At 58.1% G+C, this 17195-nt stretch overlaps 1 protein-coding gene across 1 annotated transcript in view; it reads right to left on the reverse strand.

Annotated features, from left to right (window-relative positions):
* Positions 1-6827: 6827 nt before the first annotated feature.
* The window catches only part of LRRC27 (leucine rich repeat containing 27), a gene marked incomplete at its 3' end in the record, with an annotated part of 28138 nt that continues 17770 nt past the window's right edge, over positions 6828-17195 (reverse strand). Inside the window, 5 exon segments of the mRNA XM_079900022.1 lie at positions 6828-7024; positions 7356-7452; positions 13447-13564; positions 14521-14649; positions 14887-15094. Of these exon segments, the coding sequence (XP_079756148.1) occupies positions 6828-7024; positions 7356-7452; positions 13447-13564; positions 14521-14649; positions 14887-15094 (749 nt within the window).

The raw sequence follows: 17195 nt of genomic DNA on the forward strand, positions 1-17195 counted from the left end.
TTCCTGAGCTGGTGTTCCCTCCTCCAGGCCCCCTCCGGGGCCAGCCCTGTGCCGGCGGGTCAGCGAGGCCGGCAGATCCTGGAGAGAACAGCCCCAGACAGGCAGGGCCCCGGCAGCTGCCCACTGAGAGCTGCCCCCCGACTGAGGGAGAACTGGGCCGGGAGCCTCTCCCTAGGTGTCCGGACTTTGGCCCTAAAGCCTCCGTTCCCTGGCTGCAGGCACACAGCCGCTGCGGGGCCTGCGCGGTACCCGGCCCTCGGCCTGGCCTGCCCGGGGTGCTGGAAGGGTGACCGTGGCGGCTAGTCTGGCCAGACGGGCAGGGTGGTGGCATGCAGGGGGACAGGAGGCCGTCAGCGCCTCACTAGGGTGGAGTCGGGTGGCCACGAGCCGGCAGGAGGGCAGCAGAGGTGCTCCGGGCAGCGGCTGCTCTGTGACCCCCAGAGATCCTGTGCTGGTTCTTGGAGGAGCCCCGGGACTCACCCCGCGGCAGCCTGGCCCTCACTCCCTGACTCCCTGCCGGCCCCCCAGTCTCTCAGGGTGACCCGTCCACACCCCAGCTCAGCGTCCCTCCTATTGCCTTCACCTTCCGGCACCGCGGGAAGTAAGTTTGCCTTTGTCACCCTCTGTCTCTCCCATGAGGTGGGAGACTCCCAGAGGCCTCCCTGTGACCGGAAGGAACGCTGTCACCGTCACCAGCCTGTTCTGGGTTTGCCCGGCCGGGTGGCTGGTGTCCTCCCCCCACCCCCTCCGGGGCTGCTCCACTTCCTTGCCTGGAGCTCCCCTCGGCGGCCTGGCAGGGGCGTCTCTTGCAGCTCAGGCCAGCTCTCCCAAAGCCAGGTGCTTCTGAGATGGAACTGAGAGTGCCTGGTCACAGGGGAACCGCAGGCCAGAGCCATGGGTCAGAAACCACGCTCTCTCCAGAGCCAGTGCCCAGAGCGCAAGGATGTGAGAGCCGGGGTGGGCCCTGGTGCTCGGCCCAGGCCACCTCGTGGCAGCTCGGGCCGGCCGTTGCTGGGAGGGAGGAGAGCAGGGCCCGGGTGAGGGCGTTGATTTCACTAAGCTCCAGGTAATGAGTCTGTAAGAATGTGCTGCTCTCATCCTCTTCCCCACTGCCACTGTCACCACCACCACCACCACCATCATCATCACCACCACCACCACCACCACCACCACGACCATGCCCGTCACCACCACCACCACCACCACCACCATCATCACCACCATCACCACCACCACCACCACCACCATCATCATCACCACCATCACCACCACCACGACCATGCCCGTCACCACCACCACCACCACCACCAGGCCCGTCACCACCATCACCACCACCACCACCACCACCACCACCACCATGCCCGTCACCACCACCACCACCACCACCATGCCCGTCACCACCACCACCAGCACAGATCTCCCCTGTAGCTGGGCCGTCTTCCGTGCAGCACCTGCCCCCCACTGGTATTGAGCCTGGGCCAGTGGAGATGCCGAACAGCCCTGGTAGGGGGTCTGGTGCCTCCTAGAGGGCTTTCCCATAACCCCACCCACCCCATAACCTGTGCCCTCCTGTGTCCTTGCCCAAGTGGCACCTGAGGCCTGGAGGATTCAGTGCCCCAGGCCCCCCGACCCTAACCCAGCCCAGGGCTGGGGGCACAGGGAGCCCAGGGCTGGGGGTGGGGCGGCTCTTTACCCCCAGGGTTTGGAAAGGCCCAGAGTCGCTTGCTACTTGCTTGCCGCCACCCCACCCCCACCCCGGGAAGAAATGGAGGCTGATGGTTGTATGCTGGGGCGGGAGCTTCTCCTCTGAACCCTGCTCTCCTTGTGCCTCAGGCTGCCAGGAGCCCACCGTCAGCAGTCCTTGGCCCGAAGAGAACACTGCACTGGGACATGCAGGCTGGAAACACGTGGCAACACGCAGCCCTGAGCCCCGCGAGGTCTGCTCCTTCCCTCCTGAGCACTGGGCTCCCTGCCCCATGGGGATGGCACAGACACCGAGGGGGCAGAGGGGGTGACGCACTGCCGGTGCCTGAGGACACACCGCTACCCCCCTTCAGCCCAGCAAGAGGGCCCCCCGCCCCCGCCAACAGGCAAGGCATCCCTGGGCCAGGATATGTGTCCATGTGGGGTCCACACCCCACCTCAGGACCACCTGCGGTCACCTGGAACTCCACCTCCACAGACAGGGCCCAGGGCCCATGTCCCAGCCACACCTCTGCGCTACATCCTTCTGAGACGTGGACAGGCCATAGGGGTCACTCCCCTGGGCTGGCTGGTGGCTGGTGCGTGGAGATCGGATGGTGCCGCCGTGGGCTTGACCGTCCACAGGCAGCTTGCAGGAAGGGATGGGGCCGTAGCCACTGACAGGGCCGGACCCTCCTGTCCTGATACTCGTTTTGGGCCCAGGACTCAGGAATCCAAGCTCATGGACCAGGTACCAGTCAGGACGCAGGGGTCTGGTGGGAGTGGGAGGACGCCCTGTGGGGCTGTGGCCGCACCCTGGCCGGCGGCAGGTCGGCTGCTGGGCCCTGCGGGGCTGTGTGCCCAGGCTGCGTCCTGGCCAAGGCGCCATCTGCAGGCGAACATGGCTCACAGCATGAGGCCGCCGGGCTGCTGACTCCCAGAAGCAGGTCCTGGGCAGGGCGCCCACCATTATCGCCTGTGGTCCACGCATCTCCGGGCCCCCGCCCTCGCAGCGCAGGCCCTGCCACCCAGGGTTTCGGCCTTTACCTGGGGGCAGGGGGGCGGCTCTTCCTCCCTCCCCCCGCCCAAGGCTGTCTGGCAGCAGAGAGGCCCCAGGAGCACCCATGTGGGCAGTCAGGCATGGCAGGGATGACTTAGCAGTTAAGGAAGGAGAGGACAAAGCAGGAGAGGGGACATGGAGTGGAGACAGGTGACCCGTAACGGGGACGGAGGCCGTCCCCCCCCCGGACACCCCAATTCCACCCAGGACAGAGCAGGCCCCCACCCCACATACTCTGAATCCATTGGGGGAGCAGGGCCACCCCCCACCGGCGGCCCAAGCGCCTTCTGAGCAGGGGTCCAGGTGGGTCTCCCGACCAAGCTCAGAACAAGTGCAGTGAGTGATCGCGCCGGAATCGGGTCGTGTAGGGTGAGGACGTCACCCAACAGCCCGTTGGCGGGAGCAGCAGTGAATAAATAACAGATGAACGGCTTGAGGAAGGGCAGGGGGTCCGAGGGAGGTGGCTTCCGCCCTGGGCTCCCACCCTCAGACGGGGGCTGACCTCCAGGGACAGCGGGCTTTGGGTTCCCCAGGACCCCCCGGGTGAGAAATCGGTGTTGGGGACACCAGGCTGGGATCTGGGGGCCTGGTCCAACCCTGCCTCTCTCCAACCAAGAGCCCCAGAGGAGCTGAGAAGGCTGCCAGAGCCCACACCTGAGGCCGGGAAGTGCTGGGAAGCGTGGCGGGGGCAGCAGCAGCTGGTGCAGGAGGGCCTGGACCCAGAGCACCAGGCCCCGACCTGACCCGGTCTCAGGGGGCCAGCATCCCAGGAGACTGACCGACTCAGGGAGCCCGTGCCAGTGAGACCACAAGAGGAGGGGCCCGAGCCCAGTGCCCTCCACCAGACTTTCAGAGCTGAAAAGTGAACACTCTCCCAGCGGAATTTCCGTCAGGGAGCTCATGGGGAGGACAGCCACGCTGAGATGCAGAGAATAAACGTGGAATTTCCGTCAGGGAGCTCATGGGGAGGACAGTCACGCTGAGATGCAGAGAATAAACGCAGATATTTCAGGAAGAAACGTCTCTAAGCAGCGAGCATGAAGAAGGAAATCTCAGCTGGGGACGGAGTCGGGAGAGCTGCCCAGTGAGCAGCAAGGGCTCCGGAGACAGAAGGGGACAGGAGAAGGCGCGCAAGCCTTCCAGGAAGAGAAGCAAACGCCGGTCTTGATCTGGGGAGACCGGCACCCGCCAGCCGGGCGGGGGTCCCTGGCTTCCGGGCAGGGCTGGTGATGGGGCCCCCCGTGAAGACGGACAGACATGGGACCCGTGGACACGGGCTCTGCCTCTGGCGAGTGGAGGCTGGAAGTCCACTTGGCACACTGGTGTCCACTCCAGAGGCGGCCCCCACGGCCACTGCCCGCCCAGGGCGGAGGATGGGCTCGGAGGGGACGTGACCACCTTCCCCACATGAGCAGAGCAGGTTTGAGGCAGGGAGAACCCAACAACCGGGAACCCGAACAGAGACCTCGAGGCAAAGCAGAAACGGCGCAGAGCCACAGGGCCCGTCTGGACATCTGGGCGGCTACGTGGACATCAGCCCAGCTGGGGACGCGGCACTGACACGCCACGCAGAGGCCCTCTCGTACCGGCCCCTCCTGGGGGGACACCCACAGGAGCAGAAGGGAGCACGGGGTCTCAGCATAGCCGAGGGGCGGGGGGTGCGGCCCGCTGCTTGGTGAGTTTGGGCGGCCCTGCGATTGAGCCCACGCAGGGCACACGGAGGAAGCGTGCTGTGCTGGTTCACGGCCCAAGCCTCCGCAAGGCATGGGGACCCCTGCTCTGCACCTGCTGGGCCCCGGGTGGCCGTGGGAGAGGGCAAAGCACCTGCCACAGAGGCCACGCGGAGGTGCCGCAGGCACCGGAGGGCACAGACCACAGCGGGGAGAGAACCAGCCCACAGAGCCCGGCAGCCCGAGCCGAGAGCCACCACACGCTTGCTCTTCAACAGACCATGAGCCGGCCCCGCGCTGCTGGCGGCTGGCGGCCTCTGTGGTCTCTGCCTTGGGGTCTCCCAGCTGCCCCAGGAGCAGATCCCCTAGTCCCACCCAGAAGTCAAACTCCCCTCATTCCAACCTTTTAAAAACATCGCTCTGCTCTAAGAATGAATCTTAGAAACAGTGTATGGGTAAAAGTCAAAGATTGTTGCATTATGTATTTCTTTAAAAAGCCAATAGAACAATTTAGTATTAGCAAGTTCAATGTGGCGGCTGATACACTTGATTTCATTCCTTCCATCTTTGTATTTGTTTGTTTTGCTGGCTTGCTGTTCACTCCGTTTTTCACCCTGTTCACCTGAAGTCCCCTGTGCTCTGCATTCTGTTAGGAGGTACGATCCTTTTACCTCCTCTGTTAATTTTGGAAAATTAGACGTGTATTTTCCTCCCTGCATCCCCTGACCCTGCATGTTTCCTTCCCTTCCCTCTCCACTGCCCCGGGTAAAATTTTGAAAATAATTTAAAATTTTTTAAAAATTTGCTTACTTTATCAGAGAACAGCAAAGGAAGAACAAAAGAACATGAGACTCATAAAACAAATAGCAAGATAGGAGACTTAAAATCAACCATATGAATGTAAGGGGACTAAACGCTCTAATTAAAAGACAAAGATCGTCAGGCTAGAGAAAGGAAGGAAGACCCAAGTATATGATATTTACATAAGACGTACTTTACACATAAAAACCCAGAAAGATTGAAGTAAAAGGATGGAAGACGTATTGGTAAACGCTCACTGGAGCAGGGGTGGTATAAATGCCCATATTAACATCAGACAAGATAGACCTCAAAGGCAAGAAGTATGGAACACGGGATAAAGAGAAGTATTTCCTGTTGACGGAAAGGCTAATTCAACAGGAAGACACAACAACCCTGAATGCGCAGGCATCTAATAACATAGTTTGGAACCACATACGGCAGCAGCTGACACGGCTAAAGGGAGACACACGTGAGGCCACACCGTGGCTGGAAATGGCATCCAGCCGACAGGACAAGATGAACCAACCTGGAGGATGCGGGAGATCTGACCAACACCGTCAATCCGCCTGATGGACACACAGCGCTACGTCCAACAGCGCAACATCCAACAGCGCTACGTCCAACAGCGCAACATCCAACAGCGCTACGTCCAACAGCGCGACGTCCAACAGCGCGACGTCCAACAGCGCGACGTCCAACAGCGCGACGTCCAACAGCGCAACGTCCAAGTAGATTCTCGTCCAGTCGCACGGAACATTTCCCAGAGGAAGTCGTATGGCAGCCATGAAGCAGGTCTTCACACATTTCCCAGGACCGGACTCACAGGGAACCAGACGCCCAGCCCAGTGAGCCTTCTGGCAGCGCGGCCCGACCCGTGGCCCGACTGAGCCAGAAGTGCCGGCCGAGCCGCTCCCTCTACCCTGACGCTCACAAGCTGGGAGAGACGACAAACACTTATTATTATTACGCCATGTTAATATAGTCATATATGATAATACATAATATAATTATTTATAATTCTTTATTGCTATTATCTACTCCTCCAGCTGCTCTGTTCTGGAGTAACTTGTTAACGCAGCAACAGGTAGCTAACACACCTTCTAGCTTCTTGAGTCGGGAGCCCAGGGTATGGATTTTACCTGTCTCTTCCTTCGTGGCATATGCATTTGAAAGTGGTGAAGTTCCCTCTAAGCACTGATTAAACCCAAAGAAAACAGAAAAGAAGGGGAAGAACAGGAATCAATGATACAGAAAACACGATAGAAACTCGACAAAGCCAACCGTGGTTGTTCGAAAAGATTAACAGAAGTGACGAATCCCGAACAAGATTAAGGAAAACGGGGCAACATCAGTAACGAGAAAGGGGACATTGTTACAGGTCCTCAGTGACTGAGAAAATATGAGGATATTATGAAGAAGTTTATGCTGATGAACCTGACAACTTGGATGAAACGGAAAAACTCAAGGAAAAACATGTCTACCAAAGAAGTTGACACAAAAAGAAATAGAAAATCTGAGTTATCCTACATCTGTTTAAAAAAAGAAATCGAATCAAAGGTCTTTTCAAGATCAAGCCCTTATTTCACATCTAATAAGACGTTCGGCACAAGAGACTAAGTCGCGCCGACGCTGGGTGAGAGCCCGGGGGCCTGGGACGGGGCCCGGCGGTGCTGCAGGGCCAGGGGAGGGGCAGCGCCCAGGGAGGGGAGCAGCGCCGCCGGGCGGGAGGAGGGCACTCCTGCCTCCCCAGCAAAGACGGCCCCACGGACCTCGGGCCCCACTTTAGTCAGTCGTGAAAGCTTGATCCCCGCTGTGAGCAGGGTCGGGGGGGCACAGGTGCCGACACCACGTTCTGCCAGCCGACGGGCTGCAAACGGATGCCACGCGGCCGTCACCGTATTCTCTTAATGCAGCTCAGACCTCCTGCAGCCTCCGAATAGGCAGCGCAGATGGGGACCCGTAAACCTCACGCCCTGCCCAGGGGCGACCCCTGGGGAGGCAGCGAGCTGCCGGCCTGTTTTCCAGGTGAGAAGATGCTCAGTCTGTACCAGTGATGCTCTGTCATTAGCATCTGTAAACGTTTGCAGGTTCTTAATAGTTCGTGTTAAAAAATAGATTCTGAGGCTGCAACAAAGTCGGGCCGAGCGAAAGGCTTCCGGGGAGAGCTGTACCGTGATGGTTTCTGTTCAAGGTCGACCTCAGTTCTAGTTTCATTACTTCATCCTGCAGCCTCCTGGCCTTGGGGAGAAAGGAAGGGGTCAGGTTAGCCTGGCCACGGGGCTGGGGAGGGCACCGGGTGACGGGTGGGACCTGTCCCCTGGGCCCAGAGCCGCCCTCCCGAGGGGGAGCCCCCCCAGCACGCCTCACCCCCTCTGCTCACCCCGACCCATCAGCTGGGCCAGAAGACGGTGAGATGGAGAACGCAGGGGACCAGGCGGCCAGAGCAAAAGGAGCGGGCCCTCCCGCGTCTGAGGGCAGGTGTGTCTGTGTGGGGCCTCCCCACCCCCGGGGGGCCGTGTCCTCCACGCTCCCCTCCCTCCCCTCGCCGCCCCCTCAGCTCTGTCTCCCTGGGGCATAGCCTGGAGGCCCCCCTGAGACCCCTACGCCGCCTCGTCCCCTAAGATGGATCTACCACGATCTTGGGTGAAACTAACACCCAGAGCTTGTGTCGTGAGGCCCAGAGCTTGTGTCATGAGGCCCAGGGGAACCTCCGCTGCCGTCCACTGAGTACCCACTGCTTCCGGTTTCCTTCCGGCAGAGATGTGTACTCTGTGAGCTGACTGCTCCTTTAAAAACATCCACTTAGTTCCCCAGGCCCGTCCTTTCCTGGGGTCATCCAAGCAGCCTGGCTCCCCTGCAGACCCTCGGGCCGGGCTCCTCCCCCGGGGTCTCTTCCCCGTCTTGGGAGGACACGCCCGCTCTTCCAGCTCCAGAGGGAAGGGAAGGGACGTCCCCGAGTCCCCGCGTGGCACCTGGCCCAGTCTCTGCATGTGCCCTGTCCCTCCCTGGGGGCTCCAGGACCTCAGAGCCTGTTTGGGATGGTCTGGGCCCATGGCCGCCCGGCAGCCTGGAAACAGCCTGCTTCCTGAACCTCCCTGGGTTTTCCCGTGAGTTTCCAGAGCATCTCGGAGGTCAGGCCTCTCCGGTCGACCCTAGGGTCTGACTCATCTCTGCTTTCCATCCCTCCTTTTGTCTTTGTTCCGCTTCTTGGGGGATTTGCTCGACCTCATCTGTTGATTCAGGCTTTTTAACTTTTAGGGATTCTGGCTGTACTTTTCACTTAACTCCAAGTTCTCAGATACCTGAGTGCCCACTCTTGTAACAGCTGGTTTCCATCATTGCCCAGAGGACTTCAATTCGTCTGCGCGTTTCCAGTCGGCCGTTTTGGTCCCTCCCTCGAGCGCCCAGCGTCCCGGCTCCCACCCACTCAAGGAGTAGGCACTGAAATGCCGTACCCACTGGGACACGGCCCTGCTGGTCAGTCAGGATGGGGGCGGGGGGCCCACGAGCCAGGGCTCTGAGGGCATTCATCTCCGCCAGTTTTCTTCAGGGGCCCCTTCCCACTCTCAAGGCGGGGAGCAGGCGTCCGGCCTGATCCTCGTGGCTCCCGCGCTCAGGAAGGCATCGGGTGGCGCCCCCCTTCCGCGGGAGGGCCCACGGGCCCAGACCTCCTTGTTCAACCTCTGAGAGTCCATCCCCCACACGTCCTGCTGGGTGGACAGGGGAGCTGAGCAGGGTGGCGAGGGTGCTGCGGACCTTCCACCCTCAGCCTCTCCAGTCCTGAGTCCGTGGGCCCCGTGGAACCAGCCATCTCGCTTCTTGCCAGCCTCCCTCTCAGAGGCCCTCGTGTCACAGCAGCAGGTGGCTTTCTTCCTCCAGAACCAAGCTGGCCTGTGAATGGTTAGGTTACAGGCTCAGCGGCTGGAACAAAGGCCCAGATGGGGAGGCCGAACCAGGTGCGGCGGCTTATCTGAGGGCTGCTGTCAGCATGGGGACGTTACTCTGCCCCTCACTCCACACTCTCAACCTCAGGGTCTGGGATGGCTGCCCCAGCTCCCACCATCGCCTGTGCATTCCAGCAGGGGGAGGGGAGGACAAGCTCAGGAAGTTCATACACACGTCTACGTCTATTCCTGTCCTGCTGGCCCGACCGTAATCACAGGCCGTCGCATACGCCACGAGGGGTGTTGGGAAACGTGGCCTCTAGCGGGCGGCCCGTGCTCTGTTCGTGATTATGGGAGGAGCTGGCCTCTCCTCTCCCTTTCCTTTGTGCTGAGGAGCTGCCTCACTTTGCTCCTCTCCTGTTGTCCAGTGGGGCCGCAGGGCAGACTGGAGACTAACCCACGAGAAAAGGGGCCACGTGCACCTGGAGGGAGAGCCTGCCGGGCATCAGCTGGCCCTCTCACCAGATGCAGACCTCCTGGCCTTCCAACCTGATGTGAGCTCCTGGCTGCGGGGCCCACCTTCTCCCACCGGTGGTGCATCAAACGCTGTCGAGACTGTCTTGTGAACCGTGTGCGTGGCTCTCGGGCACCCACACTTCACCCGGGACTTTATTTCTGTAGTTTTCACCCCCCGCCAGAGGGGACGTTTGCTACAGCTGATGAGCCCAGGCTGACACGTCACCACCCAAGCCCACAGCTGGCCTTAGGGTTCACTCCTAGTGTTGTCATTCCGTGGCTTTGCACAAACGTACAGTGACACGCATTCATCCTCACAGGGTCACACAGAGCAGCCCCACTGCCCTAGCATCCCCTGTGCCCCCCGTTCACCCCTCCCTCCCCCCAACCCCTGGCAACCGCTGGCCTCTCTACTGTCTCCATAGTTCTGCCTTTCCCAGAATGTCACAGAGTTGGAATCATACCGTAGGCCGCGTTTTCAGATTGGCTTCTTTCACTTTGTAATAAGCATTTATAGTGTTTCCCTGTCTTTCACGGCCTCTTAGCTCATTTTGCACACCGAGTAATATTCCAGTGTCTGGATGGACCACAGTTCATTAGCCCGTTCCCCTACGGAAGGACATCTTGGTTGTTTCCAAGTTTTGGCAGTTATGAATGAAGCTGCTACACACATTTGTGTGCAGGTTTCTGTGTGGACGTAAGTTTTCAACTCCTGTGGGTAAATACTAAGGAGCACAACTGCTGGACTGTATGGTAAGAGTATACTTAATTTTGTAAGAAACCGTCACGCTGTCTCCAAGGTGGCTGCACTGCTCTGTGTTCCCACCGGTGGTGAGTGAGAGTCCCTGCTGCTCCTCAGTCCATGGGCAGCTGGTGTGGTCCGTGTCTGCATCACAGCCATTCTAACAGGTGTGCAGTGCTAGCTCCTTGTTGCTTTAAATTGCATTTCCTAACGAAGTACTTTGTTCAGCACTTTTCCATAAGCATATTTAACATCTATGTACCTTCTCTGGCAAGGTGTCGGTTCAGGTCTGTGGCCCATCATTTAATAGGGTTGTTTGCTTTCTTATTGTTGAGTCTTTAAGAGTTCTTTGCTTATTTTGGACAACAGTGGTTTATCAGATATGTCTCTCGCAACTATTTCCTCCAAGTCTGTGGCTGTCTTATTCTTGACAGTGTCCTGCACAGAACAGAATTTTTAAATTTTAATGAAGTCCAACTTACCATTTTTTTCTTTCATGCCTTGATGTTCTATGTAAAAAGGCGTCACCAACTCAAGGTCATCTAGGTTTTCTATGTTGTCTTCTAGGAGCTTTATATTTTTGCCTTTTACATTTAGGTCTGTGACCCATGTTTTTACAGCTTTATTGAGGTACAATTTATATAAAAAACTGTACATATTCAATGTACACAGTCTGGTAAGAGTGATCCACTTTTAGTTAATATTTGTGACGGGTATAAGGTCTGTGTCTAGATTCATTTTTCTGCACGTGGATGTCCGGGTGGCCCAGCACCAGCTGTTGAAAACACTCTCTTTGCTCTGTTTTGTTCCCTTTGCTCGTGTGTCAAAGATCAGTTGACTGTATTTGTGTGGGTCCATTTCTGGGCTCTGTCTTCTGTGCCATTGATCTATCTGACTCTTCTTTCACCAACACCACACCGTCTTGATTGCTGTAACTTTATAGAAAGTCTCGACATTGGGTAGTGTCAGTTCTCCGACCTTGTTCTTCTTCAATATTGTGTTGGCTCTTTTGGGTCTTTTGCCGCCATATAAACTTTAGAATCAGTTGGTCAATATCCACAGAATAACTTGCTGGGATTTTGACTGAGTTTAAGGTGAATCTATGGATCAAGTTGGGAAGAACTGACATCTTGACAATACTGAGTCTTCCTATCCATGAACATGGACCATCTCTCCATTTATTTATTCTTCTTTAGTTACCTTCATCAGAGTTTTGTACTTTTCCTCATATAGATTTTGTGCACATTTTGTTAGATTTATACCTAGCACCATTTTTGGGGTGCTAATATAAATGGTATTGTTTTTAATTTCAAATGCCACTTGTTCATTGCTGGTATATGGTAAGCAATGGACTTTTATATATTAGCCTTGTATCCTGCAACCTTGTTATAATTGTTTACTAGTTCCAGGAATTTTGGGGGTCAATTCTTTGGGATTTTCTACACAGACAATCATGCCACCTAAGAACAAAGATGCTGAGGAGAAACAGTGAGAGGGGACACCCCTGCCTTGTTACTGACCTTGGGGGAAAGCGTCTAGTTTCTCACCATTAAGTATGATGTTAGTGCAGAGTCTCTGTGGATGTCCTTTAACAAGCTGAGGAAGCTCCCCTCTATTCCCAGTTTGCTGAGGGTTTTTATCATGAATAGGTGTCAGATTTTGTCAAATGCTTTTTTTTTTTTGCAGCTACTGATACAATCCTATGATTTTTCTTCTTCAGCCTGTGGATGTGATGCGTCATGTAAACTGGCTTTCAGACGCTGAGCCAGCCTTGCATGTCTGGGGTACATTCCACTTGGTCGTTCGTTATTCTTTTTATACGTTGTTGAATTTGACTGGCTCGTGTTTTGGTGAGGGTTTTTGCATCTTTGTTCATGAGAGAGACTGGTCTGTAGTTTTCCTTTCATGTAATGCCCTTGCTTTTGGTACTGGGGCGATGCTGGCTTCATAGGGTGTTACAAAGTATTCCCTCTGCTTCTAGCCTCTGGAAGGGAGTTGACGCAATTTCTTCCTTGAATGTTTGGTAGACTTCACCAGTGAACCCACTGGAAAGCTTATGAATTATTGATTCAAGTTCATTAATAGTATCAGTCTATTCAGATCGTTTCTTCTCCTGTTGAGTTTTGGCTGATGGTGTCTTTCAAGGAATTGACTCATTTCATACAGGTTATGAAATCTGTGAGCATAGAGGTGTTCCCAACACCAAACAGACTTTTGAGTCTCTAATCTGAAGCAGTGCGATGAGACACAGCTGTTCAGAAGCCCTAAGAGGTAGGGTTTCGGGTGTCCAAGAATGAGGTTACTCCCGTCAATGATAGATTTGGAGAGAATAAAGGTTCCTCTGAAGGCAGGGCCGGGAAGGAAAAGAGTCTGAGAAGAGGGGCAGAGTCTGAGCAGGGTGGGGTCTCTACGAAGCACCCCAGCCCCTGCCTGTGTTCCTTCCCCCCCATCCCTGTGGGCCCCAAGAGAGGGGACAATAGTGACAGAGCGCTCGGCGGGCGGTGGGGACGATGCTGCTAGCCCTGGGGCAGCAGACCCGGGAGAGGGGCTCTGGGCCACCGCGCCGGGGTGAGACACACGGCTCAGAACAGGCCCACGAGCTGGGGCCTGGGTGCTGGGAGGACAGGCAGGTGCTCCTGCGGCTGGGAGAGCGAGTGCCCGCGGGCAGCGGGGGCAGCTGATGGGGATGCGTGGAGGCCTGGGTGCTCGCGGGGAGGGCGGGGTGGGGGTGGGGTGGGCTGCCTATGTGCTGGGCAGGGCAGGAAGGTGTCTCCTCCATCTCTGCGTCACTCTCGTGGCGGCGGACACTCCAGACACGCAGTAGGTGCTTATCTACGTCTGTGGGATGGACGGATGGACGGACTGATGCTGGTGGCAACCTTCCTGCCACACAGACGTGGGCGTGCCGGGAGGACCACCGCCGCGGGTCCGTCCAGTGGTGCCGGCACCCGGGGGCGCACGCTTGCGGGAATGTTTCCTTATCCTCTGACCACCCGTGATGCTGGGAAGACTCCACAAGTTTAGAGAACGTGTGGTTCCCTTCGAGTTTTAATCAAATCTTATTTTCAAGTCGAGCTGACAAATACTTACAATTTCCAAGTCCTGCGTGGCCCTCCCTATCTCCTCAAGAGGTGCCGACCCTCGGAATCTGCTTCTTCGTTCCCGCAGTTGCTGGATGTGCTGTTTCCGCTTTTCCTCTCGGAAGGCACTGGGGAAACAAAGGGCAGCGAGGAAAGGATTCTACCTGAACACGGAGGGAGAATTTTCCCTTTCTCCTTCTGGCCAAAACAGCAGTCCCGGGGCTGGTCGGCCGGCCCCCGGTTGGGCACCAGCCCACAGACGGACAGACTGCCTTTACCGCCCCCTCCTGCACTCACAGCTGCTAGACCAGCTCACGAAAGACGTTGCACACCGAGGACACTGCACGCTCTGCACGCGACGGAGGAGGTGTGTCTTTGTTTTCATATGAAACACACAGCTTTAATAAACCCTCAAAGAGAGGAACAGAGCACGGCATCAAGTAGGATTTTAGACACGTCTGCTCGGTATGGCCCAGAGCCCTCCCGCGGGATGTCGGGCACTCAGTGGGAAGGGCGGCAGAGCCTGGTGGATCCCCGGCCGGGCCTCCCGAGACCCCGCCCCACCAGCACAGCGGCCTCCTGAGGCCTGCAGGACAGACGCTGGGTGAAGGGCCTGCCCGCCCAGCATCTCAGAGCCCAGCTCTCAGGAAATCCTGTCCACGGCGCAGGGGCGTCCGTGTAGATGTCGTCTGCTGTGGCTTGCTGAGGGCCCACGCGGGCGACGGAAGTTCCCCAGAGGACATGAGAGCACATTCCAACCCACGTGGCTGGGTTAGCCCCAGGCGCAGACCTACGACGTTTCCCCGATTTCCAGGGTGAGGGAGAAGGAATGAGCCCTCTGCCGTCCACAGGTCACAGCGTGATGACCTTCCCCCAGGCCCTCAGACCACAGCTGGTGCCCGTGGTGGGAGCAGTGCCAGGGCCCAGGGCAGGCGGGTCCCCCCACCCCGAGCCCCCCGGTTTACTTCAGCTCTGGCCTCTGAGCCCATGGAGGTGCCTCCCTGCGGTGGGCCTGGTGCAGACGGGGGCGGCGGGAAGGCGGGGAGGGCAGCGCGGAGCCCCCGCGGTCATTCCTGGTGCGGACTCTGGGGCGGCAGGGGGCCGAGGGCAGAGCGCCCGGCGGCAGGGCAGCGTCAGCACAGGAGGACGAGGGCTCGCCAGGACCCTAAGCAGCCGCTGTCCCGGGGGGGCGAGGGGCGGAAAGGGCGGCGATCTAGGGGTCGAGTGGACACTGCGGGAGTGAGAGCTGAAAAGTGGCGGCATGGCGGCTCTCCTGCTTTTTGTCCCTGAGTGTACCTGGACCTGCAGGAGGGGCCCAGGGCACGCCGGGGCTGAGGTGGGGGGAGCGGGAGAGATGCATCTGCAGGGGGAGGTCGGAGGGCGCCGCGTCCAGCAGAACGGAACGAGACCCGGTACCCACCTCATTTCCTCACTTGCTTGCAATTATTTCTCTTTGCTTTGTTTCAGTTTCCCAGGCGAATGCATCGGTATTTTCTCATGACCTATCAGGTCAGTGGCAAAGGGAACCTTGGACGCCACCTGGAAATGCAGCGAGAGGGTTTCAGGAATCCGGGAATACACAGCCGCTAACACCAAGGCGGCTTCGGGTGCAGCACACTCGTGCCCCACACGCTGGGGTCCCCAACCCTTGGCCTGGGCTGGCCGGCGGTGCAGGGTGAGGGCAGAGCGCAGGACACGGGGCAGGTGGACGGCTCCTCAGCGGCCCGGGGGCGCCAGCGCAGCAGATGGAAACACTCTGCAGGGGCCCCGCGCCTCTCGTAGGGCCCTGTGTTAAATCACTACGTCAAGCTAACACACGAGGGCTCACACCTGACTAATGAAGTGGGGAAAGCAGAAGAAGCCTCGCCGTCGGAAAACCTGAATGACAGATTCACCAGCTTGGATCAGTGGCACAACAAACTGACACAAAGCAACTGAAAACGTGCAGGAAGCAACCCAGTGTGGCTCTTCTGCTACAGTAAGACGGCTGTGACTCCGGGTGCGAAGGAGGGCCTCCTGCACGCGTGCGGGCACGGCTGGAGCTCAGGCGCGTCCCACTAACTAGCCCCCTACCCCCATGCCCGGCGCCCAAGGCCAGGCAAGCTCCGATGCTCTCAGGGACCCTGCGAGCTCCAGATGGCTACCGTCCAGCGCCTCCTGCAGGATGCTTGCTCTGCTCTCCCCAGCAGCCGCCACGGGTTTTACTGGGTGCAGGGGCCATGTCCAGGGGCAGAGGAAGACAGGGTAGTTCTGTCGTGGTTCTGGAAACTCTCCGTAAGAATTCACAGGCCACCTCAATTTATTTTGAAAACAACAAATTCCTTAAAACTTGTAGGTTGCAGCATTACACAAAATATGTTGAAATAGCGCTACAAATGCTAGCGAATTCCTCATTTCTAGGGCCCGCGGACGTCACACCTGGATTTCTGGTCAGCTGGACCTGGTGTGTCTCATCTGGATTTGCTCACCCACGTCTTCAAAGTGGCCCCCCGTCTCCCACCCGATTCCCCTTTCCCTGGTTCTCTATCTACCAGGTCTGCCTTTCCACAGCCTTCCTTTTCCCTCCTCCCTCCTTGGGCCACAACTGGATGTCTGGTTGGAGCCCTCCTGCACCCTGACCTCCTCGGCTTCCACGCCAGGCCCCGTGCTGCTGAGGGTGCCCGACACCCTGCTGCTGGGGGTATGTCCTCACTGCTCTGCTGGGGTGCCCGGGGCTTCCTGAGGACCTGTGACCTCTGCCACGTCCCACCCCAGCCATCCCGTGGCAGCCTCGTCCTGCCCCGGGGCCCTGGTACGATCCCGCCTTCAGCGGCAGAAACCGGGGGCCCTGCGCCCACGTAACAAGGACGTGAGTGGAAACACACCAGGGCCCTTGACCAGCGCTGCCCGCTGCTGCCCCCACCCCCGAACGGACAAGTCTGAGAACCAGACCGAGCCTGCGATCCTCAGGCAGCTTTAGACCTGTGCTTATCTGTCTGTCTGTGGGTCGGGGCAGCACAGCTGCTGCAGGGACAGGGCGCGTGCGGGTCCTGGGGAGGCGGGGGGATCAGAGCAGGGCTTATCTGCCCGGTCACCTCTAAGCGGGTTACCAGGGCGGGACCTGTCTGCCTGCGTCGTCAGCTCCACCCCAGCACCTGTCTGACTCTTAGAAGGACCTAGCGCCAGGGAAGGCTGGGAGAGAGGAGGGAGGATGGAGGGGGGTGGATGGGCGGGAGAGGGGAGCAGAAACCACGTCCGACCTTTCCTCTGCTCTGCTCCCCCCGATGCTGCCAGGCTGCAGACGCGGCAGGACTGAAGCTACCTGCTGGCTGCGTGGGAGCCGGCACACGCACTGTCGTTAATCAGGGTTCTCCTCAACAGTGCTCCGAACAGGGAAAGAACCAGTGCTAAAGCCACCAGGTGTGCTTCTTAGAGTCAGACATTTATCTTTAAAACCTTTGGAAGTGTATGATTTGGACTGAAAGCCCAGCCATATCTTACGGTTATCACAAAGTACAGAGGAGGGAGGGCCCTGCACCCTGCGGAGCAGGCGAGGAGGACGGCGCCGCGTTAGTGGCCGAGAGTGGCTCGACCCTGAGTTTTTTGTTTTGTTTTGTTTTGTTTTACTTTTTGGCCGTGCTCTGTGGCATGTGGGACCTTAGTTCCCTGACCAGGGATAGAAGCCGGGCCCCCTACACTGGAAGTGCAGAGTCTATGCCACTGGACAGCCAGGGAAGTCCCCTGACCCCGAGGTTCATATGTTGAGCGTCAAGCAGACGA

Source organism: Stenella coeruleoalba (assembly GCF_951394435.1).
Source record: "Stenella coeruleoalba genome assembly, chromosome: 16".
NCBI lineage: Eukaryota > Metazoa > Chordata > Mammalia > Artiodactyla > Delphinidae > Stenella > Stenella coeruleoalba.